The 27,397-nt window shown below is 37.8% G+C and overlaps 1 protein-coding gene and 1 long non-coding RNA gene across 3 annotated transcripts in view; both read left to right on the forward strand.

Moving 5' to 3' along the window:
* The window catches only part of LOC104971984 (uncharacterized), a 232,521-nt gene that overhangs the window by 47,155 nt on the left and 157,969 nt on the right, over positions 1-27,397 (forward strand). The gene's annotated exons all lie outside the window — the stretch shown is intronic.
* Positions 624-1,149, forward strand: LOC613345 (H3 histone, family 3A-like). The gene has a single exon (XM_005205253.5). It carries the CDS (start codon positions 724-726, stop codon positions 1,132-1,134), a length of 411 nt encoding a protein of 136 aa, XP_005205310.2. The 5' UTR covers positions 624-723; the 3' UTR covers positions 1,135-1,149.

Genomic DNA, 27,397 nt, shown 5'->3' on the forward strand with positions numbered 1-27,397 from the left:
TGTATCATTTCAGAAGTGTTATATGCAAAGCAAATATTGAATATGAACATGCAATTTTCTTATTTAATGTCTTTGAGACTATCCCATATCAATACATATTGCATTTATTTTAATAGCTGCATAGAATCCCATTAGATGGATAGAATGTAATTTATAATCAGTCACATATTGATAAATAAATGTTATTACAAATGATATCTCAAATGCTTATCATTGGCACATGTATCTTTCCACAAATGTGAAATTATGTATGCAGCTTGAATTCACAGAAGAGAAATTGCTAGGTCAAAGGTTATGTATGTTTTTCTCTTAACAGATATTGCAAACCAATTTCCTTAGGTGTTATACCAATTTATATGCCACCAACATAAGTGTGCCTGAATTTTCACATTCTCACCAGAGAACATGTTACCAAAATTTAATTTTTACCAAATATAAAGGTTACAGGATATTCCCATATACTATAAACTATGGAATAGCTCTTATTTTTTCAAGATAGGTATCTGAAAAACTTGTTTTTAATGTGAAAATGTTCTTATTTAGAACATCTGAGCTAACTTTGATGAGTGACATAATCTGAAATGGTTTAACACTCATCAAAAAAGGAATTTAGGTGTTCGCAGCCGCCGCTGCGCCGCTGTCGCTCTCCAACGCCAGCGCCGCCTCTAGCTTGCCGAGCTCCAGCCGAAGGAGAAGGAGGGTAAGTAAGGAGGTCTATATACCATGGCTCGTACAAAGCAGACTGCCCGCAAATCGACCAGTGGTAAAGCACCGAGGAAGCAACTCGCTACAAAAGCCGCTCGCAAGAGTGCGCCCTCTACTGGACGGGTGAAGAAACCTCATCGTTACAGGCCTGGTACTGTGGCACTCCGTGAAATTAGACGTTATCAGAAGTCCACTGAACTTCTGATTCGCAAACTTCCCTTCCAGAGTCTGGTGCGGGAAATTGCTCAGGACTTCAAAACAGATCTGCGCTTCCAGAGTGCAGCTATTGGTGCTTTGCTGGAGGCAAGTGAGGCCTACCTGGTTGGCCTTTTTGAAGACACCAACCTGTGTGCTATCTGTGCCAAACGTGTAACAATTATGCCAAAAGACATTCAGCTAGCATGCCGCAAATGTGGAGAACGTGCTTAAGAATCCACTATGATGGGAAACATTTCATTCTTAAAAAAAAATTCTCTTCTTCCTGTTATTGGTAGTTCTGAACGTTAGATATTTTTTTTCCATGGGGTCAAAAGGTACCTAAGTATATGATTACAAGTGGAAAATAGGGGACAGAAATCAGGTATTGGCAGTTTTTCCATTTTCATTTGTGTGTGAATTTTTAATATAAATGCAGGGACATAAAGCATTAATGAAAGTCAAAATGTTTCAGTGAACAAGTTTCAGCAGTTCAACTTTATAACAGTTATAAATAAACCTGTTAAATTTTTCTGGACAATGCCAGAATTTGGATTTTTTTAAAACAAGTAAATTTCTTATTGACTGCAAAAAAAAAAAAAAATTAAAAATTTTTCTTTATAGAGTATGCACACATCAAAACAGAGGAAAGAAGAATGTGAAATCTTTCCCCACTTCCTTTTTCCCCCAGCTCTAAATCCATTCTGTACTGGCTAGTCTTTACTCACTGCTCTCCCACCTTTTCTTTCGTAATAAAGAGATCGTTTACTTGACAGTTATTTTTTCCTAAGTGTGGTTGTTCGAAGTATAGTGACTGGATAAAACCAAATGTCTTTGGAATTTGAGGGCAAATTCAACTAATAGGAGACAGGACATTTTTGCCTTTTCTTTTAACCAGTTTACCAGATCATCTTCTATACTAATTTTCCTTTAGATCTGAGTTTTTATTTATTTCCTTTTCTGCTTTCTTAGGAAAGAAACCTATCCCCTGAATCTGCAGAGCTGACTTAAATGCTCTTTTCCAAAGCAGAGCACAAATTAATGAAGTCTTTTATTATATGGTAGTCACTGTCATTGTGGTTAAATACAAATAGTGCAGAGGCAGTGCTTTTTAAAGATACACACAAACACACATGTGCAGTGGTTTCTCTTTGATGAATATGGCAACCTGTTCATTTTTTCACAGCTGTAAGAAGACAGTTGTTAACAAGTAAAATCCAAATATCCATTTCGTCTTCTCAAATGAGAGAGAATATAAATAAGTTAAAGCTAAAACTTCACTAAGATTCATATACTTGGCCATGTATTTATATTTGAGGAACATTAAAAAATTATATTTGGCCATTCTAAAAATTAAAATGCAAAATTGGGCACAATGGGAGGTCCAATTGAGATAGTGTTGCAGATTAATGCTTAAATATTATAGTTAGCCATGCTGATGCTGTGCTTAGTTGCATCTGACTCTTTGTGACCCCATGGACTGTAGCCCACCAGGCTCCTCTGTCCATGGGGATTCTCCAGGCAAGGATACTGGAGTGGGTTGCCATGCCTTTCTCCAGGAGATCTTACTGACCCAGGAAGCAAACCAGGATCTCCTGCATTGCAGACAGATTCTTTAGCAGCTGAGCTACCGGGAAGCCCATAGTTGGCCATAATGTTAGGGGAAACACACTGACTGAAACTGCCCACCCTGGCCAGGCAACATAGTAACCACTTGCATGAGTTGTTTTATGACAGGAGGTCCTGGTAATGAACATGGAACTAATAAGCCACCACCAACCGGGAGAGTTCGGGAAAGGTCAAAAGGGGTTACCACATGTCAGACCACATCCCAGAATCCTTCTCTCTGGCATCCATCTTGGCTGAACAAGGCATACACCGCCAGAAAGGACTCTGAGTCAGAATGATTGGCTAAAGACAACCCAGAAGCTAATCCCATCACCATAAAACCTGAGACTGCAAGCCATGTAGCAGAGCTGTTCTCCTGGGTTCTCTTACCCTACTGCTGTCCACCTGGGTGCCCTTTCACAATAAAATCTCTTGCTTTGTCAGCATATGTGTCTCCTCGGATAGTTCATTTCCGAGTATTAGACAAGAGCCCAGTTTTGGACACTGGAAGGGTTCCCCCTTCCTGCAACAATAACAGGCTCTAAAATTAAGGTTTACACTAAAACCAAAACAAAAAATTAATTTAAAAGTATGAAAAAAGCCAATGATAGTTTCAGTAGGTTTTTTAGCCCAAGTATCCCTTGATTTAAGCACACTCAGTAGCAAAATCTTTGGTAACATTGATAAAGAAGTCAATCCATTATACATATCTAAAGGACCAGTTCCAAGTACTGATATTTTAGTTTTAGTTTTGCTTTTGGTTAAAAATAATATATGCTGGGTGTTAAGCACATTCTGATGAAGTATGCTATTATAGTTAGTTCTAGTAGATATATTTATGTTTTGTATTAAAAAAAAAAAAAAAAAAGAGGCAAAAACTTTGAGAGAAACTGTTAGGCCAGAGGTGAAATCAAAAGGAAGATTCCAAGTATACAACAGGCAGAATTTAACAATACAGATAGAGCAGGAAAAATGTAATACAAAGCATGCTGAAGCACGAACCAAAATGTGTTGGCAAGATTTCTAGAAAGAGAGTGGTGATGCAAGAGAAAGTTGATAATGTGCACTGAAATGTCAGGGACCATAAATAGGGTGTGTTCCAAGAAGAAACTTTTTTATGTCTCTTGCATTTGCAAGCGGGTTCTTTACCACTGACGCTACCTAGTAAGCCACAAAGAACCTTTTTTAAATAATGCTAATGTTATTGTCAAGAATAGCTTATGGTCTGAATCTCTTGTTAGGTGGAGAATGACCTCTCAGTTCTAAAGCAGTGATTATTAGTGTGTGGTCCCATACCAGTATCATGGGCATCACTTTTGGGAACTTGTTAAAAATAAACTGAGTTGAGGCCCCAAAATCTGCAAATTTTACAAGCTTTCCAGGGATTCTGATGAAGGTTCAAGTCTGGAGCCCACTGTTCATAGACTGAAGCTATTGTCTCAGTGGTTATAAGAATTGGAATGTGTCAAATAAGCCCTTTTAGATTCCAGTAAACTCTATTTCCATGTCCTGGTATCATAAGATTGTCTGTCTGGAGCAGGAGGAAACAGGCTGAGGAATAGTCTCCATTCTGTGGTATATCTTCACAATCACAGTTCATAAATTAGTTTTGGTTTCTCACCATCCCAGAAGTCTGTTCTGTATTATTGATTATTGTAGTAGAAGAGAAAGGCTTTTTCTGCTATTGGAAAGGAATGTTAATTGTATCAGTTTTCCCTTACTTATACCAATGTGAGGCAAACACCATAATGAACACAAACTCCATGTGGAAATCTTGGAAAATATGTGCTTTCTAGATGGCAAAGCCTTTTGGGCATCCTCCGCTCATATGCCATAGAGAGCACCATGCTGTTGTTGTTTTTATTGTTAACTCATAGTAGTTAATCACTACAATAAGAATTAATATTTATTGAGCATTCTAAAGCTAAGCATTGTGTTGAGAAAAAACTTATTTAAGCCATTGGTGTATGAGTTAGGTGCTATTATAACTCATTTTATACATAGTGGAACTTGAAGGGGTTAAGTAACTTGTCTAAGATCATTCAATTAATAAATATGTGGAAAAAAGGACCTCACTAGATTTGATGCCAGATCTCATATTATTAAAATCCTACAGTCTCTTCTTCTCTATGCCTTTTACCTGGACTGAGACAGTCCCCCAAGATCTTTCTTCTGTTCTTGATAGCTTCCACAACCCATTCTGTTCTGGGCTTTTGTTCACAATCAACATCTACAAAGAAGTGAGATACCTTTTAACTTTTTTTCCCACTATTCCTCTTCTTATACAGAACATAAGTGTGTAGGCTATATAGTTTTAAGGAATTTATTGCCTTCATAATGAGAAAACCAGATATCTAAAACGGACTAACATGGAGAAAGTAACCAACTTTTTAAAAATATATATATATTATTATGTTTAATAAATAGATGTCATACTATATTTAATAAAATTACTGCATTTAATATTAAAATACATATTTTAAAGATATATTACTAAGGTCTTAAAATTGTGTTTTATAATCCCTGAATTCCTTACCATATTGTAAGGCAAGTCCAAGGGAGTTTCTCTGGATTTTGTACATTTTGAGTCGAGTAGGGGGAGGGGGATTGGGACCAGAGAAATAAGCAGGCATTCTCACATAGGTTGTTCCTGAACTTCCCCCCTGCCAGCCTTTTCTTTAACATCCTTGCCAATGCTTGCCTTCCTCTCAACTTCTCATCCAGCTCCATCTCAGTTCCTATCAACTGCATCTTCTAAGTAGCCCTGTATTTGGTGACTTCTTCCTGCTTTTACTGTTACCACCTTTAGTATTAACTGATGTTTTTGAATTACATACTGAAGATAGTAGAGATATACAGAAGGCATTTAAGGCAAGGAAGTGGCATAATCACATATGAATTTCAGAGTCATCATTCAGACAGATATGCAGAGGACAGATTTGAAGGGAAACCAGAGGCAATGAGATAAATTAGATAAGGATGAATTAAATAAAAAGCATAGGAGCACTGAATACGGTGAAGGCAAATGATGGAAACTTCTGTATTGGTTTCTGTTCCTGTTCTTTGCAGATTACAAATTCATTTAACATTCATTCAGTAAATGTGTACTGAGCACCTAACCATGTGAGAGATGTGTTGCTAGGCTATGGCAACACAATAGTGAAGAGAACAGAACACAAAAATGCCTCTACGTAGCTAATGCTTTGTGTTGTTGGCCACCGTTATACTTTTACATGAATGCATGCTCTGAGAGACTATTTTACTAAACAAAAAAATGTATTCCTGGGTAGGTCACTGATTTGGGGATGAGGACACGGAACCAGGAGAGGAGAAGTCATGAAGATAAACCTTCCCTGTCTTGTGGTCTTAACTAGGTTTCCCCCAGACCGAAGGGAGGTAGTTGGCCATTAGTTACTATTAAATAGAATCATATATTCAGATTTTTTAGATGTGCTGTCATCCAGCATATAGTAAACTCAAGAATGAATAGAATATAAGTCAGCTAAGTCTGAATTTGGATAAAGGAAAAATAAAAGACTGCTATCTCTAAAGAAATGTAGGTAGAAGCCCAGGTCAGAGGCTTGCCATCTCTAGGAGGGTCACCAGGTCATGATGCTTGGGAGTGGATGGTTATCCAAAAAGAATCCAAAGATGAAATGGCTGAAGAATTGTGAAAGAAAACAACTATGGCTAGGCTACTGTGAACGTGGTATTGGGCTTGAAAGCAACAAGGCTAAGTTTGATGCCCTGCTATGTTCTGCACAAGCTGTATGATTTTAAGCACATGAGACAGTCCTTCTGAGCTTGTTTTCCTATCTTTAAAAATGATACATTAACACTTATTCTAATCACACTACAGCATAATGTGAAAAGTCAAGATTAGAGTGAGAGGCTAATAAAAAGCTATATTTTATCAGTTTTATCTTTCTCATTATACTGTAAAGTAAGCTACTTCAAATTAGTTTTTAAGAGAAAGATTACAGATGTATGACTGGAAGTATATACAATACACATGAAAGAAATTATTGCTATTATCCACTACCATGTCCATGCCTAAAAACAGGGACTGTATTTTTTTGCTTTTTATCATTATTTTTATTGAGGTATAGTTGATTTACAATATTACATTTATTTCTCCTATGGAGCACAGTCCTGTAGAGCACAGTGATTCAGTTATTTTTTTATATATATATACACATATATATATATATACACACACACGTATATATATATACGCACACACACACACACACGCATACACACCCAGTTCTTTTTTTATATTCTTTTTCATTATGGCTTATTTTAAGATTATTGAATATAGTTCTCTATTCTACACAGTAGGACCTTGTTGCTTATTTATTCTATGTGTAAAACTTTATATCTGCTAACCCCCACCACCCACTCCACCCCTCCACCAACCCTCTCTCCCTTGGCAATCACCAGTCTATTCTCGATGTCTGTGAGTCTGTTTCTGTTTAATGGATAAGTTCAATTGTGTCATAGTTTAGATTCCATGTTTAAGTGATATCATATAGTATTTGTCTTTCTGATTTACTTCACTTAATATTATAGTCTAATATTATAGTCTAATCTCTAGTTGTATACATGTTGCTGCCAATGGCATTTTTTTTTTAATGGCTGAGTAGTATCCAGACAGAACTATAATTTAAGAAGATACATGCACCCCTATGTTTATAGCAGCGCTATTCACAATAGCCAAGCCGTGGACACAACCTAAATGCCCACTGACAGATGATTGGATAAAGAACATGTGGCAGATATATATATACAAAGGGACCATTCTTAAATCAGTTTAGAATCCCAAGAATCTTATACATAATCAGTTCAGTCTCTCAGTTGTGTCCAACTCTTTGCAACCTCATGGACTGCAGCACACCAGGCTTCCCTGTCCATCACCAAGTACCGGAGCTTACTCAAACTTACGTCCCTAGAGTCGGTGATGCCATCCAACTGTCTCATCCTCTGTTGTCCCCTTCTCCTCCCACCTTCAATCTTTCCCAGCATCAGGGTCTTTTCAAATGAGTCAGTTATTCGCATCTGGTGGCCAAAGTATTGGAGTTTCAGCTTCAGCATCAGTCCTTCCAGTGAATATTCAGGACTGATTTCCTTTAGGAAAATTGTATATAATCAATTATCATTAAATATTGGTTGGATGAATGAATAAAAGCACGAAAAAAAAAAAAAGAAAGAAAGAAACGTTGCTAGTTTTCCTAGGACTGACTCTGGAGAAAGTATCAGTGGCCTTCCAGATCTTTCTAGGGATGAAGAAATGAAGTCAGAATTTGTGTGACCTATTTTATAGTAGTTTAAAACTGGTTGGTACTGTACCTCAACTTAATTTGCAAATTGTCTAGTTTCTTGCTCTTCAAAGTATACTTCTAGAACAATACTAGTCTGCAAGCTCTCTGTCACTGGTCTGTGACAATGTAAGTACAGAAATTAAGAGTAAGCATTTAGAAATGCTAGCAGCAACTTGACAGTGTAAATTTACATCTATTGAATCTTTTTAAAAGTTGTCTTGTATTTTTTCTTTTACATTTATTTTTCCATAAATTCATTTTATTATATGTTGCAAAATAATTGATGTATGGCAGAGTAGAGTTGGGGGAGAGTCATCCTTCACTAAAGGCAGTCTGAGAAGCAGTGACCTGGTTTATTATTCTAGTTGTTTTCAGTCACTAAGTCATATCCGACTATTTGCGACCCCATGAAGTGCAGCATGCCAGGCTTCCCTGTCCTTCACTATCTCCTGGAGTTTCCTCAAATTCATGTCCATTGAGTAGGTGGTACCATCCAACCATCTCATCCTCTGTCGTCCCCTTCTCCTCTTGGCTTCAGTGTTTCCCAGCATCAGGGTCTTTCCTAATAAGTCAGCTCTTTGCATCAGGTGGCCCAAGTATTGGAGCTTCAGCTTCATCATCAGTCCTTCCAATGAATATTCAGGACTGATTTCCTTTAAGATTGACTGGTTTGATCACCTTGCTGTTCAAGGGACTCTCAAGAGTCTTCTCTAGCACCACAGTTCAAAAGCTTTCAAAAACTATACGTGGTTATAATAAAGATGTCATATCCATGGGCACTCTTATAGTTTTTATGATTCCTGTAAATTAAAACTAGTGTAAGTGCAAATAAACCAGTCCTGGTTTAAATAATTACCATAGTGCTTAGTCTAGGGGGACTAGGGAGCTGATGTCTCATGGTATCATGGAAAAAATCCATAAGAACCAAAATTTTATCCAGTTCCTCCAGCTACTAATGGCATGGCCCTAGTTGAGAAGGAATTCTTTAACACTGTTCTCCTACTCGTAAAATGGGCATAGTTATTTCTGTATTAAAGAATTTTGAAGCGTAATTGGCTCTACAGAGGTTGCTTAGTACAGGATCTGGCACATAGGGGAAGCTAGTTTTCAGTATTATGATAGTTGTTTTGGCAGATCCTCTGGGAAAGGGAATAGGGTCAGTCAGCTCTGATGGCATAAAACAGCACAGATTCTAGTGGACAATTGAAGCTCAAATAGTTCTGACCATGGCTGCTAGTGTGTATTGATGATTCGTAGCTTTAGTGGCATACATAACACCTAGGAATCTTATTAAAGTGTAGTATTTAGTAGATCTGGAGCCCAAGAGTCTACAGTTCTAAGTAACTTCTGGATAGCGTGAATTCTGCTAGTCCGCAGACCGTACTTAGGGTAGCAGGGTCATAGACTAAGGTTCCAGCTTTAGCAGGTAACATACCATGAGGGCATGCACACTGGACCCTGTCCCCAGAGTTTCCATCTAGTAGTTCTTACAGTAGTTGAATGGGTGGATGCCATTGGATGTGACCTGAAAATGTGCATCTCTAACAAGATACATCAGCATTAGGTGTTATTGTAGTTAATGACTAGGGAACCACACTTTGAGAACTGTTGCCCTAGACTGTGTGGCAGACATCTTGGCTTCTTCACTGACCTTAAACAAATGACCTGATTTGCCTCAATTTCCTCAGTTATAAAATAAGGATAAACTGAATAATTCATAAGAATCCTTCTAGTACTAAAATCTATCCATTCCTCCTGGCCTTTGTCTCAAAGTAAACAAATATGCTGCATTGGTGACTCTGAAATGTACGTAAATACATTTTTACCAAGAGTGTTTCCTTCATTCAAAATGACCAATAATGACACAGGTTTACTTATGGAAGAACACCTGTCAGCATCTTTTTTTGCCTTGATATGTGCTAAGGCTAATTGAGAACTGATTTTCTAAAAAATGAAAATCAGAGCCTAGAAGTCTTGATCCTTCTGCCTGCTGTCCTCAAGAACAATCCAACAAAGAGCTCTTCTTTTTTCACTTAGAGTATTCCAGACTAGCTTTAATAATTGTTGTTTAGTAGCCAGAAACTATACTGTGTACTTGATGTGGATCATCCTATTTAGCCTTCCCAACTACTGTAAGAGGCAGTTACTAATCTCATTCATTTGAGTAGAAAACTAGGAGATTTAAAGTAAGTTACCCAGGTGTGTACAGTGGTAGTGATGGAGCTAAAATTAATTCCTAGCCTGGGAGAGCAACCTAGACAGCATATTAAAAAGCAGAGACATTACTTTGCCAAGAAAGACCTGTATAGTCAAGGCCATGGTTTTTCCAGTAGTCATGTGTGGATGTGAGAGTTGAACTACAAAGAAAGCTGAGTGCTGAAGAATTGATGCTTTTGAATCATGGTGTTGGAGAAGACTCTTGAGAGTCCTTTGGACTGCAAGGAGATCCAACCAGTCCATCCTAAAGGAAATCAGTCCTGAATATTCATTGGATGGACAGATATTTAAGCTGAAACTCCAATACTTTGGCCACATGATGAGAAGAATTGACTCACTGGACAAGACCCTGATGCTAGGAAAGATTGAAGGCAGGAAGAGAAGGTGATGACAGAGGATGAGATAGTTGGATGGCATCACGGACTCAATGGACATGAGTTTGAGTAAGCTCTGGGAGTTGGTGATGGACAGGGAAGCCTGGCATGCTGCAGTTCGTGGGGTCTCAGAGTCAGACATGACTGAGCGACTGAACTGATCTGAGCCTGAGAGATGGCAGAGACCACATTGTTAACCACTGAGGATGCAGAACAGAGAAGAAGAGGAAAAAAAGGAGAAGGCTGATTGATGCTTTCAAGTTTACTAATCCCTAATAATGGAGTCTAATGACAGAGTCAAAAACTACAACGAGGTTGAAAGATTTCAAACAGAAAAGAGTATAAATCTATGAGTTCAAGAACATTTTAAACTAATCTATGTTGACAAAAGTCATAGCAGTGGTTAACTCTGGGGAGAAATGGGGGAGTATGGAAAGAAGGAAACTTTCTAGGGTGAGTGAAAATATCTGGATATTGGTCACAAGGGCTTCCCAGGTGGCACTAGTGGTAAAGAACCTGCCTGCCAGTTGAGGGGACACAAGAGATGTGGGTTTGATCCCTGGGTCGGAAAGATCGCCTGGAGTAGGAAATGGCAATCCACTTCAGTATTCTTGCCTGGGAAATCTCATGGATAGAGGATCCTGGCGGGTTACAGTCTATAGGATTGCAAAGAGTTGGACATGTTTGAAGCTTAGCACTGAACTGAAGTGGTCACAAGGGCATATATATATATATATATATATACACACACACACATATACATGCAAAACCTCATTGAGCTCTGCATGTAAGATTTGTGTACTTTAATGCTTGTTAATTCTACTTCAGTTTAAAAAAGGGTACCTGAGAGCAAAATGCATGTGCATACACATACATGTAGGCCAACATTTTCTAATTTATATTTAAGCCATATATTAATGATTCCTCACTGAGCTTCTATAGGTCAGTCAGAATTATGACTCCATTTCACAGATGAATTAAGCAAGGTAAAGAAATCCATAGTGCATGACTGACTTTCTAGTTCCCAACATTCTTCATAACTTTATATTAGTTAGACAATGTGAGCTTTTATGCTTGTGGCTAGACACATTTGTAAAAAAAGACAAAATTAAATATAAAATATATGGTCCTAAGCCATAAACTATAGTGTTTTCACCAGCATGTGATTTTAGGTAGTATGTTCAGGATGTCTCTAAAGGGATAGTTGTTTTCAGTGAACTGCTTTATTTGTTAATATTCAGTTCACCTATACTTTTCTTATCTTGGTTTATGATACTATATCTCCTTATTTCTTTGTAAGTTAATGGAAGATAATTCCCTGAGAATCCCATTTGCTATGTCCATCCAATCATAAGGTCACTTAATTTAGTGCCCTTATTAAGTACCACTCTAAAGTTTAATAATTTTGCTGGCACCAACACTTTGCCATTTCTCCCCCAATGTATTTTGTGTAATTTATTCTTGTTACAACTCATCCCCCTTCATCTGCCCATAAACTGCAGTCATGATATTTCATGATATTGCCAGCACCATATAATTTACAAACGGCCTTGCATACCTAAAGGTCTGTTTAGAAAGAAAGAATAAATTGTTGCAGAGAGAGCTTGGTTAAACAAGTGGAATCAGGAAGTTTCATTAGCAAGAGCTCAAAGAGATTTTTATAGTGGTAGTTTCTTATTCTTAGACAAGGAACAGATACTTGCAGAGGGAAATAAAGCAGGCGGCTATTTTGTGTTCCTAATTAAATTGTTTGCCACCAGTAGCAAAACAGAATTCTGCCACTGTTAAATAGGCAACATCAAGGTAACTGGCATTGGTTCCTAAAAATATTTCAGTGCAAAGATTAATAAGAACAATTCTCAGAGAAAGGACTACAAACCTAAACAAACAAAAAATAAATGAATACCTTTGAAGTACTTTTTGTGCATGGGAGATCTGCCTTAAATGTTGAAATGAACAAAAGCCTAGAATTCACAGGCAGCAACATTTTAAATCTATCCTCTGAGGAGTGGGTAATTCTCTAAGCTACAGAATAGGAATCCACCGCTGTCCGCACGCCTTGAGGTGCAGTGCCTAGTAAATGAATCCGGAGTACAGACCGTAAGAGAAAAAGTCCAGCTCTGTCTCCTCCCTACATTACAATTATGAACTGGATTTTCTATTCTTTCTGCATGGGTTTCATTAAAAATAACTGTGTTATCACTAAATGTACTGGAAAAATAAATATTTTAACTGCAAACTCCTTTTCATTTTCTGTTTTGGAATAGTACAATACTAGTGTTATTTTTAAATATTTTAAAAATTATATTTGTTACATAAAGTGTGAGAACTTGTGAGTCTTATCACTGCTTTGAGAAAACATGTTTCCCCAGTAAAGGTGTCATTCTTTTAGGTATGTTTGTCTATTCATGTTACGACTGAGAAATAATGAACAAATAATGCTAAGGTTTAACCAGTGTTTACAGATTCCCATTTTAAGACACATTCAGAAACTTTAAGAATTAAATAATTATCCTCCCCCCACCTTGAAATTACAAAATCAAGTGGGGGGGGGGAAATATTTACTTCCTATAATTTTAAATAAGATTTAAGTCCTTTAAGATTTACTTGCTAATACTGCTGCCTGATTTTAGTTTCCAGAATAGCGGTAAGTAAAAAAAAAAAAAAAAAAAAATTTTTTTAATAAAAAATCAAATATAAATGAAAAACACTCCCTTGCATTAAGATAGGAACCCCCTGGTGTTTGAAGCTGAAATTCAGGAGAGAATCTCACACACTCTCAAATATGGTATCATTACTTTCCTATAGCAGAAGGGATATGATAGGGCTGACGAATGTGATCTCTGTTGGCAGAAAAGAGAATGGGATCAGCTCCTTTTATGAACACGTGAAAAAGCCTGTATAACTTTAGAAACCTTGATGTGATTGAAGATTAGTAGATTTTAGCAGATCTCTCTTTTAGACAGTTTTCTGCTATCCTTTGATAAGCCACTTCATTTTGCCATCTCAGGATACCAGTGGGGGTGGCTGGTATTTTTTCTTGCTGCGTGAATGACATCACAGAACTGGCATACCCCAATAGCAGATAAAAGGCACTACATCCACAGAGCCATGGGTACCTCTAGGATCTGGGAAAGCAGGAAGGAAAGAACACGAACATGCAAACTCCTGGTTAGGTGGCTTTCATTCTCTAGGTGTTTATTATTTGTATGTTTGTTTTTAAAGAAAGACATTTTCTGTCTTAGATTCTGGAAATTGATGTAGGGTGATTTTCTTCTTTGCTTGAGAAATGTGATTGTAAATGTCACTTCTGTGTTCATGAAATGCTGATATTAAGAAAATATATCATGATCCACAAAAACCTAGACACTCATTTTGTTAGCTGTTTTGCATATAAAATATGTTCATAAGGTGGTACAAATAATTCTACATATGGCTTAATAATCAGCCTATGTATGTGCTATTGAAAGACATAGTATTTAAGAATTACAGTATATTCCTGTTTTCCTAAGAAAATTAGGGAGTGCATTTAATTAATGCTGAAATGCAATAGAATTCCTATGGAAATACTTATGACATCCACATGCATACCGAATAAGTTCATGATGATCAGTGTTATTACAGTGAATACCAAATGAATTAATAATGCTGGGACACTCAAAATGAAGTGTTACCAAGTGTTGTGGTATAACAAATATGGTTAAATATTGTGTGATTAAAGTTATTATAGGGCTTCCCTTGTGGCTCAGCTGGTAAAGAATCTGCCTGCAATGCAGGAGACCTGGGTTCAATCCCTGGGTTGGAAGGATCCCCTGGAGAAGGGAAAGGCTACCCGCTCCAGTATTCTGGCCTGAGTCTCAGTCAAAAGAAAGCAAAATTTCATGTCTCTTATAGGGAGTTAAGAGGGTAATCTGCTCTTTCTAAGCACTGTGATTCTTAACTTTGAACAGTCGCCGAAAGTATTTTCCCACATACTATGTACTATAACCATTTAAATCACCTTGGTGCCAAGTGGCAGAGGAGGTAGGGGAGGGTGGGTGGAATGATGCGGTTGTGGGGTGGGAGGTAGGTGGGGGAGGAGCAACAGAGCATACCTCAAGAATTCAGCAAGTTGTAAGTGTGTGTATAATTTTCTGTAGTTTGCATATTAAGAAAAGGAGTTTTCAGCTTAATTATTCTCCTCTAATGACAAGCTTATTAAGATAACTATTTAATATGTATTTCAAGACAGTGAGGCAGTGATAAACAAGGATAGTTTCTTTAGTTTTCTAGCTGAAGTCCCACTTTTCTGTGTCAGACATTTTCTGTGTCATAACAATTTCTAAAATAAGTTGTTTTTTATACTGTATCCCAACTATATTTGTGTAAATTATCTCCACACGTTCTGTTGTAGAAAAACTGGACTCTACGTCTGCATTGTATTATTTATGCACTTAGATGTAATACATCGTAACAATTCATGTCTATTATAGATTTAGTAAGACATGAAGGCATAAGTGGATTTAATCAGACATGTAATTATTTTTATGCCTCCAACTCAGAAATATGTGTAAATGAATTTATGGTTATTTGGCAATCAGTGGAAATGGTCTTTATAAATGTTGAAACAGCTGCTGGCAAATATATTTGCAAAAGAAGGAAAACGGCACTTATCTTCTTGTTGGGTAAATGATAAAGGAATTATTGTTAGCTGCGCGCAGTACCCTAGCTGCTAAATATTTGCTTCATCATCCTTAATATCACATAAATATACCCTAAACATAAGAAAAACCTTGAGTTTCTTTCCTTCTGTGATAACGGAACACACTTTTTTACAGGAGGATTTTTAGAACACATCTGTATTCTAAAAAGCTTTTTCTCTAAGTCTGAGCAGTTTCTGTCATGCTGTTTGACTTTTACATTCCCATTTATTCTGTTATTTGTGGTATCATTCCAGTTCTTGAGGTAGAACACTCTTATTTAAAATAATGGGCCATGATAATGCACACACTTCAGATATGTTGATTCTGGTGTCTATTAGGATTTCTCACTGCCGCTTTTACAATAGCTTTGAGACATTTGTAAAACTTTTCTGCCACAGAGTAAAATGCAGTCCCCGTACTACCAGATTATGACTTTGCTGTGTTGAAATGTCTAATAAATTACATATCAGTAAATGTAGATCTTGGACGAATACTCCGAGAAGATCTAATTTTCTTAAAGTGCATCTTTTTCCATTCTTTCAGATTTTCAGTTTAAATTTAATGCCTTTGACTGATGAAAAATTAATAGCCCCAGCACCTGAAATTTTCTTTATTCCCGGTAACAGAGAAAAAAAGCTAGATCTCTCTGATGTGTCAATTATGACCCTGATAGATTACCATATGAAGAATTATTTCATTTTTCTTGGATCAAATATAAAACAGCTATAATATATTTAAGTTGTACTAAAACAGTCACACTGAAGACACTCCCGCACACAGTGTGAGGGCAGGCAACATAAATAAGGCTGTCACTACCTCTACAAGGCGAGCTCGGATTTGAGCATGCATCTGGGTGTTATGCAAATGATGATTTCCTATACTAACCCTTAGACTGATACTCAAATAATAACACACCACTGGCTTAAAAGTCACTTGCATCAGACTTTTATAAATCACGGGGTTCTCTTTCACTCAGGTATGTTGTTTCAACGATCAGTAGCATTTCCAATGAATTACACACTGACCAGTTGGAAGAGCTTCTGCCTGTTACTGGAGCAAACTCTTTGCAAACCTCGTCTGTCAGATGCAGCACTCCCAGCCCTCAGCCCCCTCACCGGAGCTGAGTTCCTTGGCAAACGATAGACTGCCCTCTGTTGATGGAAAAAACAATGCTCAGTGCAGGACACATGGAGAAGCTTTCTGATAAGTCGCAAAGCTGCGATTAGCTGGTACACATTTGTAATGGGAAAAAAATCGCATTTTAAGCTATAAAAATATTGATTTAATGGGTACTGATAGAGCAAAACTGTTGCAAATTCAGAGAGTTCAGAGGCAGTTGTAGAATCATATCTATTTACACACACACAGCTTATTTTTCACTTTCTACATAGCTGGAAATGCTAGGTAAGATGATTTCTTTTTATTCTGCGAAGATACTGATTTACCTACACACACTGTGCTTCCATTCAATTATTTCTGAAGCTGAATTGAAAACTTGGCATGAATAATAATCCCAAATGCTCAGGGTCTATAATTTAAATAATTTTAAAGTGAAAAACTGTAACAAACAACTCAAATGAATAGGGAAATTTCTAATTCCCTCAGGCTCAAGGAAGGGTGGGGGTGTTTAGACAGAAAGCAAAATCGAGGAGAGCAGCCTCCAGCGCTGTCTCTGCAGGGTGAGAAAAATGGATAACCTGGTTTGCTGTTAATGGCTTTCAAATGACGTTCTAGTGAGCCCTTATAAAACAGTAAATTTTATTGCAGTTTTAAAGCAGTCTTTCACTGATGCTTTCACTTTTCACAGTCTTTCACTTTTTCTTTCTTCATTTCTATATTTCCATTTACTTTGAATTGGAAGGTGGAGGGGGGTTGTAATCAAATCTCACAGAAGTGACAGCTTTCTATTTTAAATCCGTTTCGCATGTTAATTAGTTTAAAAGCAAACTTGAAAAAATGTTAACTTGCACCAAATATAGGAAGCATTTGAATTTGTGTGACTTCCTTGCCTCTTTTGGATAAAGACACTTACATTGCTACCGCATGTTTCAAATATCTTCTAAGAGACTGAATGTGGGTGATCTTTGTGTATTTTAGATATACAAAGCTGTAAGCTGCTCTTGTGCTTAAATCTGAGTATCTGCAACCACAAAATTAACCTTATGTAGGAATTTGATTGCAGTCTTCAATTCCACTGTTAGAAACAGAGAGATTTCCACCCCCCCCCCCCCTGCTGAGGTTCTATTTGGAAATGCCAAATGAAATTGAGACTTAATAAATTAATCTTTATGCTATTGCCAGAAGACAGTGCTACCAAGAAAAGAAAGGGGGTATGTTAAATTGGATTTTCTAGATATGTTATCAGTATTGATGAAATTGATCGGATAAATTACTCAGTAACACTTTTCATTTTTCTTACAGAGAGGCTAAGAGGGTGGTTTTTTGTTTTTAAGTAGTTTACTTAAAGCTTTAAGGAGTCTTTCTTTAGGAAGTTTTTCTTGACTTCTTTAAAAAACCCAATCTTTTTCTATTTGAAATAACTTTGTTAATGTGAATTCAAATTTTCACAAGATTTGTTTGCATAAGGATGGGACATATGCTGAGGAAATAATTTAAAATGTGAGTTGAAATTCTCATTGACAATGATCTTACTAATGGGGCTGGTGATGCTTCAGAATTTGATGTACACAGCCTAAATAGCTGAATGAAAACTGAAAAATTCAGTTAGCATACCTGAGATATCAGCTCACTAGAACCTCTTTATTAGGAAGAATTGCAAACAGGAGAATGAGATCCTATTGGATTGACAATGTACCGGACTTTGTTAAGATTCCAAAGGGTTTTATCCATAGTCCTTAAACATGTTTCCTATTTTACCCATCTTAGCTCTTATACATTGATGTGGTATTTTTTTTAGCTTTTTTCCCCCCAAAGCAATATAATATGTTTTTTTAATTAAAAATATAATTATCTCATTTTGATTTCTTTTTTCAAATAGTAAAATTAACACTTAGGGACAGAGAACAGAACCTAAGTGTGATAAACACTTTTTTTGTTGTTATTGCTTAACAGTGAAAAAACAACACAATTATTAAAATGCAAATGTGTAGAAAATGAAAATAAAGTTCACAGAACTTTTTGCTTTGCTTCCACTACTGTAATTGAAGCTTGAAACTAAAATAAATGTACATTTCAAGGAAAAACACGTTTTAAAAATTAGAAATAGCTAAACTTGTTTTAATTTGCTTTTACATTTAATAAAGAGTATTTAACTGACTTTTCTCCTTTTCCCAAATATTAGTGTTATTTACATGGATTGAATTGTAAAATAGTCCTATGATACTTGCAATATTTATAAAGCAAAGTTAAAGAGGTGCTAAATATTTTAGAAACAGCCCACCAGAGGGCAGTCAGCTTTTAGTCTAACAGATTTGAAGTAAATAAATTTATTGGTATCGTTGGATTTTAAGTAAAATATCTATTTAAATTACATTTCTTTTTGTGTCTACAAGTTGAATGAAATAAGTCATGACTTCACATTGAGAAGGTTAAGACCTCAAACATTTTGAGTAAAAACTATTAAAGGGTGAACAATTCTAATTTCTACTCTCTGAACACCCTCACACTCAGTTTTTCCATTGTAATATTTATTTTTAGTCATAAAGCAAGATTTGTTTTGATTTGAGATGCCTTAGGACATCAATATTTTTTAATCAATACTGACTTTAGGACAACTTCTTTTGGAGAGAGTCAAAGACAGAGACAAATTGGGGGGTAGCATGGAAGAAGGAGGGAAAGGAGGTTAAGAAAAGAAAGATTTTGTTTTCTTGCTCACCTCTGTCTCACTCTGTCTTACTCATTCCAAACGCATCTAGTATGGTTTTATTGGTGAATAGTGTGCTTAATAATACAGATTATTGTACAGATTATACAGAGGAAATTCTGGAACCTGTGTTTGGAGATTGTATGATTAGTTCATGGTTTGTTTCTTTGTGCAGATACCATAGGTGTGGGCACTGAATAGCCTCTCATTATCTTAGTAGTGGGAGATAATATTATTTATTTAGAAGAGTTCAAAAGCACTGAGATTCTTGCATATACAGTTTGTTTAAAATAAGGAAGAGCCATTGAAGTTTGGATAGTATTTTGTCATTGTTCTTATTTGCAAAACTCTGGTTGTTACAATTCTAAGCCCTAGAAACAAAATGCTCTTCTAAAGCCTGCAAAAGAGAACATGAGTAATAATAATTCCTTATGAGGGCTTAAATGCTTTCACATATTCTCTCACTTGGTTTTCTATAATAACCCTACAAGATATTGAGACCCGGGTTAAATCACTTGGCTATGATAACAGAACTGAGACCTAGATCTCATCCACATGTTCTTCATTATCTTGTCCTGGAATTGGAGAAACCAAGAAAGAAGATAGAGTTGTGGATCCCCCAAGGGTCATTTGTTTATTTTTATTGTTTTTGTCAAAATGGAAACCAAATTTTTGCAATTATAAAAATCACCTATGTTTATAGGAAATAAGGATCTCCCAACCACAGCAATTAGTTGTTGTTGTAGTTCAGTCACTCAGTCGTGTCTGGCTCTTTGTGATCCCATGGACTGCAGCACGCCAGGCTTCATGCATTGGAGAAGGAAATGGCAACCCACTCCAGTATTCTTGCCTGGAGAATCCCAGGGACTGGGGAACCTGGTGGGCTGCCGTCTGTGGGGTCGCACAGAGTCAGACACAACTGAAGCGACTTAGCAGCAGCAGCAGCAGCAGGCTTCCCTGTCCTTCACCATCTCCCAGAGCTTGCTCAAACTCATGTCTGTTGAGTCGGTGATGCCATCCAACTATCTCATCCTCTGTCATCCCCTTCTCTTCCTGCCTTCAATCTTTCCCAGCATCAGGGTCTTTTTGAATGAGTTGGCCCTTTGCATCAGATGGTCAAAGTATTAGAACTTCAACATCAGTCCTTCCAATGAATATTCGAAGTTGATTTCCTTTAGGATGGACTGGTTTGATCTCCTTGCAGTCCAAGGGACTCTCACGAGTCTTCTCCAACACCACAGTTCAAAAGCATCAATACTTCGGTGCTCAGCCTTCTTTATGGTTCAACTCTCACATCCAAACATGACTACTGGAAAACCATAGCTTTGACTAGATGGACCTTTGCTGGCTAAGTAATGTCTCTGCTTTTTAATATGCTGTCTAGGTTTGAAATAGCTTTTCTTCCAAGGATCAAGTATCTTTTAATTTCATGGCTGCAGTTACCATCTGCAGTGATTTTGGAGCTCAAGAAAATAAAAGTCTGTCACTGTCTCCATTGTTTCCCATTTGTGTGCCATGAAGTGATGCGACCAGATGCCATGATCTTTATTCTTTGAATATTGAGTTTTAAGCCAGATTTTTCAGTGTCCTCTTTCACCTTCATCAAGAGGCTCTTTAGTTCCTCTTCATTTTCTCTGATTAGGCTGGTGTCATCTGCATATCTGAGGTTGTTGGTATTTCTCCCGTCAATCTGCATTCCAGCTTGTGCTTTATCCAGCCTAGCACTTCTCATGATATACTCTGCATATAAGCTAAATAAGCAGGGTGACAATATACAGCCTTGATGTACTCCTTTCCCATTATTGAACCAGTCCATTGTTCCATGTCTGGTTCTAACTATTGCTTCTTGACCTGCATACAGATTTTTCAGGAGGCAGGTCAGGTGGTCTAGTATTCTCATCTCTTTAAGAATTTTCCATAGTTTGTTGTGATCCACACAGTCAAATACTTTAGCACAGTCAGTGAAGTAGAAGTAGATTTTTTTTTTTTAATTCTCTTGCTTTTTCGATGATCCAGTGGATGTTGGCAATTTGATCTCTTGTTTCTCTGCCTCTTCTAAACCCAGATTGAAGATCTGGGAGTTCTCAGTTCACATACAGTTGAAGCAGTTAATACTCGTAACACTATGATATATGTGTTTCCAGATATTTCCCCTGGATGTGTACATATTTTTTGAAAAAATGGGATCACAATATATACCCTGTTTCATAGCCTCTTCTATTCACATTACAGTATATCATGAACACCTTTTCACATCATATTGATAATAAAAGCTAACATCCGCTGAGTGCTCACCATGCACTCAGTTCAGTTCAGTTCAGTTGCTCAGTCGTGTCTGACTCTTTGCGACCCCATGAATTGCAGCACGCCAGGCCTCCCTGTCCATCACCAACTCCTGGAGTTTACCCAAACTCATGTCCATCGAGTCAGTGATGCCATCCAGCCATCTCATCCTCTGTCATCCCCTTCTCCTCCTGCCCCCAATCCCTCCCAGCATCAGGGTCTTTTCCAATGAGTCAACTCTTCACATGGGGTGGCCAAAGTATTAGAGTTTCAGCTTTAGCATCAGTCCTTCCAATGAACACCCAGGACTGATCTCCTTTAGGATGGACTGGTTGGATCTCCTTGCAGTCCAAGGAACTCTCAAGAGTCTTCTCCAACACCACAGTTCAAAAGTATCAATTCTTCGGCATTCAGCTTTCTTCACAGTCCAACTCTCACATCCATACATGACCACAGGAAAAACCATAGCCTTGACTAGACGAACCTTTGTTGGCAAAGTAATGTCTCTGCTTTTGAATATGCTGTCTAGGTTGGTCATAACTTTGCTTCCAAGGAGTAAGCGTCTTTTAATTTCATGGCTGCAATCACCATCTGGCCTTGGAGTATGGAATGAAGCAGGGCAAATACTAGTAGAGTTTTGCCAAGAGAACATACTGGTCATAGCAAACACCCTTTTCCAACAACACAAGAGAAGACTCTACACATGGACATCACCAGATGGTCAATACCGAAATCAGATTGATTATATTCTTTACAGCCAAAGATGGAAAAGCTCTATACAGTCAGCAAAAACAAGACCAGGAGCTGACTGTGGTTCAGATCATGAACTCCTTATTGCTAAATTCACCATGCACTAGGCGCCCTTCTAAGCATTTTACATGAATTATTGCATTAATTCTCATAGTATCCCTCTCAAGTAGGTAATATTGTTTCCTCATTTAGTAGAAGAAAGAGGAGATTAACTATTGGGTGACACACAGAGCTTATATCTTGACCCTTTGACTTTTTAAAGGCCTTAAAGTATTCTACTATATGAACCATTTAACCATTCTTCATTGGTGAGCAACTCTCAGTTTCAGAAAAGAAGAATTTCCAGAAAGGGAAACTCTAGTTCCAAAACAGTATTCCTTGGTCTGTACAGGTAGACCTTAAACCATTCTGAGGTGTTTTTTTTTTTCTTTTTCTTGTTTTAAGTATCACTGTTTCCTTGTTGTTGTTGACCCCTTTCCTCTTCACTCATTCCAGAAAAATGACCCATATCCATTTTCCAGGACTTCTGAACTTGCCCCTTACCACTGCCACTGAGAGACATAGTTAAAACTCAGGAGTGCGATGCCCAGAGTTTAAATCTTGACTATATTATTTACCAACAGGGTGCCCTTAGGTATTACTTAATTTCCTCAGGCTACATTTTTCTTATCAACAAAATAAAGAAAGGCATCTACCTCACAGAGTGGTTTGAAAAATGGCATATGCAATGAGCCTGGCAAATAGTAAGTTTTCAGTATATTTGGGAAGAAAGTGTCCCATTACTGCTTGATTGGGGGCCTTAAGGTGAAATGGAGTGAGAAAAGTGTGTCCTACGTTGTTATAAAGACAAACTCCCATCTAAATACTAGGCTTCTAAGGACATTGGAAATTCCAAGTCTCCTTATCTTGAGTGACACATGAAGGAAACTTGAAATGAGTACCTTTCTTAAGTATGTTTGAATAGAAATTTGTTTTCTGCCATCCAGTTCAATAAAGTTGTGGGAGAAAGGAGGCAGGAGGACAAAATAAACTACAAATTCCTTCCTTGACATCCTTTTTCTTCTAATGTCTCTAAATACTAAATTATGAAGATTTGAAATAGGTACTAAAACTCACGTTCTGTCACCCAAGCTCTGAACTGTCTACAGCCAGTACCAAGATACTAATTCCAAGTCTGTTCCTCAAAACAATTTCTGTTTCAGACATAAGGCTCCTCTATTAGCTGGCCCAGCTCAGTGACTGTCAGAATTTGAGATTATTAGTTCCCAAACCCATTGTTAGCAGGTAGAGCCAGAGCTTTTAGCTAAAACATCAGTGTTGTTCTTCTGAGCATCCAGGGTGTGGAATTGCTTCTGATGTGTGCAGTTGTAATTCCAGTTGCCGCACAGTAAGACTGAGTGTAAACAACTCTCAGAGACAGAGGTACTGATGAGAATTTGTCTAAATTGCATAGTATGGCGGAAATCCCCATAGCACCTGGTCTGAAGCTTGACCATGAATACCAATTGGTTATCCACTTCTGTAATGGTCATTTTCCATTTATTTGTAGGAGAAATCCTTGAGCCTACACCAAAAATAGTACTTGATTAATAGGCACTCTTTGGGATTTAAAAACAGTTAATTCAGCAGCAAGGTCTCTCTGGATGCATCTCCAGCTACTCCCGTTCTTAGTCAGAAACACGGTCAATGAAATAAACCTTAGTAAAGAAGTTAACCCCTTGGAACCTAGGTAGCCTGATTACAAACTTCATTACATGTACTTTTCACAGGAATCCTCATAATCTGGCATTATGACATTTGGCCAAGCTTTAAAAGTTCATATGATATTATAACTCAGAGTGACAGAGCTGGTGTTCAGATACAGGTCCTTTGAATCTATGCTCTGTACTTTTTCAATAATTCTGGAGCTACTTTCCCCCATGGCTTTTCCAAAGCTACCAATGAATGCAGATCCTCACAGTGCCCTGGATAAGGCCAAGGAATTCCATATTAAGAGGTTTCTCCTTCACTGTGGATGAGGCACTAAAGGTACTAAAACACACATCAAAACTGACATGTATAACGCTTACTTTTCCTGCCTGTATTTCAGAACATGATAAGGACCAGTCAAGCTACCAACATTTAGGGCTAGAAAATATCCTGAAGTACTCCAATGTACCGTGTTCTTTTTTTTTTTTTGGTCAATATAGCAATCCCTGGATTTACATAGAAGATGCTCAGAAGGCCCTAGTGTCACAGTTAAGAACTGCATCTAGTTACTTACAACTATTGGTCTAACTAGCCCTGTGAAGTGAAGGTAAGTTGCTTAGTCGTGTCCGACTCTTTGCGACCCCATGGACTATAGCCTACCAGACTCCTCCATCCATGGGATTTTCCAGGCAAGAGTACTGGAGTGGGTTGCCGTTTCCTCCTCCAGAGGATCTTCCCGACCCAGGGATTAAACCCGGGTCTCCCACATTGTAGGCAGATGCTTTACCGTCTGAGCCACGAGGGAAGTCCCACTAGCTTATCTGTAAGCCAGATAAAAGCCACAGAAGAAATGCCTAGGTTTTCCACCTTGGTACTGTGGTTGCTAAGCAGACATGCTTCCTCTTCTAATGTTTTAGCATTTAAATTTTACTGTCTTAAGAGAGATGTTAATTTTCCTGTGCTTCATTTTCATTTTCAAATTTCTAGAGCTCAGTGATGGTCCATTTTTAAAGTGTAATGAAGCAAAATTTTTCCCATAAAGTGTTGATCAGGGTAGGCTAGTATTGTACCAGACAATACCTAAATCTCAACAACTGCACAATACAGAGGTTCATTGCTCACTCATAGGATATGTCATCTCCATTTGCCTAAGGACTGCTTCATGTGGTTCTCATGCTGAGACCTGGCTGACAGAAAAGCCGCTATCTGGAACATTCTGGTCACTGTGTCTGAGGAAAAGCAAGCTCTACAGGGGCTCCCAGCATCATTATTCCAGTCTGGAAGTGACTGTTTTTACAGCTCTTTCATAGGAACAAGTAAGAGGGCCTTTTCCTACCCACCACAAGAGGGCCAGAAAGCCTTGTCCCAGTGGAGCAGAAAGCTGGATAGAGTCAGCATGCCCCACTCATTGCCGGTGCTACCTGGAAAGTTTTTGCGTTTTAGAGGGAAAAAAAAGCCTCTTCAAGATTCTATGTTCTTCAGACTCTTGTCTTTTGCACATTCCTGTCCACATGAGAACGATTTTAAATATTCCAAGATGTGTAAGGAAAGGAAATTTGGGAACTAGGAACACACGTTTTGAGATGGCTGTGTTCTACTTTCCAGTCAGAGCATAGCATCCAGACATCCTGTATGCAGTCATGCAGAGGAGTACTTAGTGTCAGGCAGGCAGCAGTGAGCCAGCGCACAGCCCGACGGTGTTTAGGAGAGACAACCCCCGCGGGTCCACACTACACAGTGTGACAGGAAGATAAGGTGTCCAATCTCAGAATTGCACCCAACCCAGCTGGGGTGTCCAGGGGACTTCCCAGAGGAAGTTAAATGTACTACAGGAAGGAGGACATGATACATTTAGTGCATTTCTTTTCTATCTTCTTCCCACAAGCCTGGTTTCTTATTTTTATATAATTTTAAGAACACTTTTTAGCGAAGTGTGTGAACTGCTATTACATAAGGAAATTATGGTATGCCAGCTCAATAGACTATATAGCCATCAAAGTGACAGTTATAGCCTCTTATTATTAAGTAAATGGACAGGATATAGAAGACAACCTGAAAAATGAACACTTGAGACTTATGGATGGGATTGTGGGTAAAATTTCATCATGAATTTTTAGCATGACTGTAACGTTAGCATGTTACTGTTAGGATGTAAGGCAATACCTGTACACATACCCACAACACTACGCAGTCCTGTAACTGTGGCCTCAGTGTTCCTGCCAGAGAATAATTCTGAATCTGTTTAGCTTAGACATTTTTATATTTTTGATTTTGTGCCTTAATGTCTACATTCTGTGAATCATCCATGGTACAAAGATTAGGATTTGAAACCTGGTTTTAACTATCTTCTATATGCTGATAACTACAAATTTAAAAATCTAGGTCTGGATGCAGATAATCCAACCCCCTACTCAACATCTCTGCTTAACTGTCTATAGAAATTTCCTTCCAGTAAATCAACAGCATATGAACAAAATTTATAAATGCAGAATTTTATGGTGCTGATACAAAAAAAAACATATGTTAACTAAGATTAAGCTTGTACTGTATTCCTCAGTATTTTATTGCCTTAGCCAGGGTGTCAACTAACCATATAAATATCAAACATTAAGAAGTACAAATCAGCTTACTAAAATATCTGTCAGAGCTTTCCACATTTGTCAAATTTGATGTATTACAACCTACAGGGGAAAACTTATGTAGCAGAAACTCAAAAATAATTGAATAACCATATGTAAAAAAGCTAGAATTTGAGTTATTACATAAGATTAAATGAAGAGAAAAAGAGTTAGGAAGACCAAATTATATTTACACACTTTTGTTTGTCACAAATTTTCTACATGTTGTAGAGACATTAAGCTGTGTATTACTTATGAAGGAGTTTTAATCTAATTGGACATGTTCAGCTCAGTTCAGTTCAGTCGCTCAGCCGTGTCTGACTCTTTGCGACCCCATGAATCGCAGTAAGCCAGGCCTCCCTGTCCATCACCAATGCTGGAGTTCACTCAAACTCATGTGCATCAAGTCAGTGATGCCATCCAGCCATCTCATCCTCTGTCCTCCCCTTCTCCTCCTGCCCTCAATCCCTCCCAGCATCAGGGTCTTTTCCAATGAGTCAACTCTTCACATGAGGTGGCCAAAGTATTGGAGTTTCAGCTTTAGCATCAGTCCTTCCAATGAACACCCAGGACAGATCTCCTTTAGGATGGACTGGTTGGATCTCCTTGCAGTCCAAGGAACTCTCAAGAGTCTTCTCCAACACCACAGTTCAAAAGCATCAACTCTTCGGTGTTCAGCTTTCTTCACAGCCCAACTCTCACATCCATACATGACCACTGGAAAAACCATAGCCTTGACTAGACGGACCTTTGTTGGCAAAGTAATGTCTCTGCTTCTTAATACACTGTCTAGGTTGGTCATAATTTTCCTTCCAAGGAGTAAGCGTCTTTTAATTTCATGGCTGCATTCACCATCTGCAGTGATTTTGAAGCCCAGAAAAATAAAGTCTGCCACTGTTTCCTCTGCTTCCCCATCTGTTTCCCATGAAATGATGGGACCAGATGCCGTGATCTTAGTTTTCTGAATGTTGAGCTTTAAGCCAACTTTTTAACTCTCCTCTTTCATTTTCATCAAGAGGCTCTTTAGTTCTTCTTCGCTTTCTGCCATAACGGTGGTATCATCTGCATATCTGAGGTTATTGATATTTCTCTCAGCAATCTTGATTCCAGCTTGTGCTTCTTCCAGCCCAGT

This window comes from Bos taurus, chromosome 4 (assembly GCF_002263795.3).
Source record: "Bos taurus isolate L1 Dominette 01449 registration number 42190680 breed Hereford chromosome 4, ARS-UCD2.0, whole genome shotgun sequence".
Taxonomy (NCBI): Eukaryota; Metazoa; Chordata; class Mammalia; order Artiodactyla; family Bovidae; genus Bos; species Bos taurus.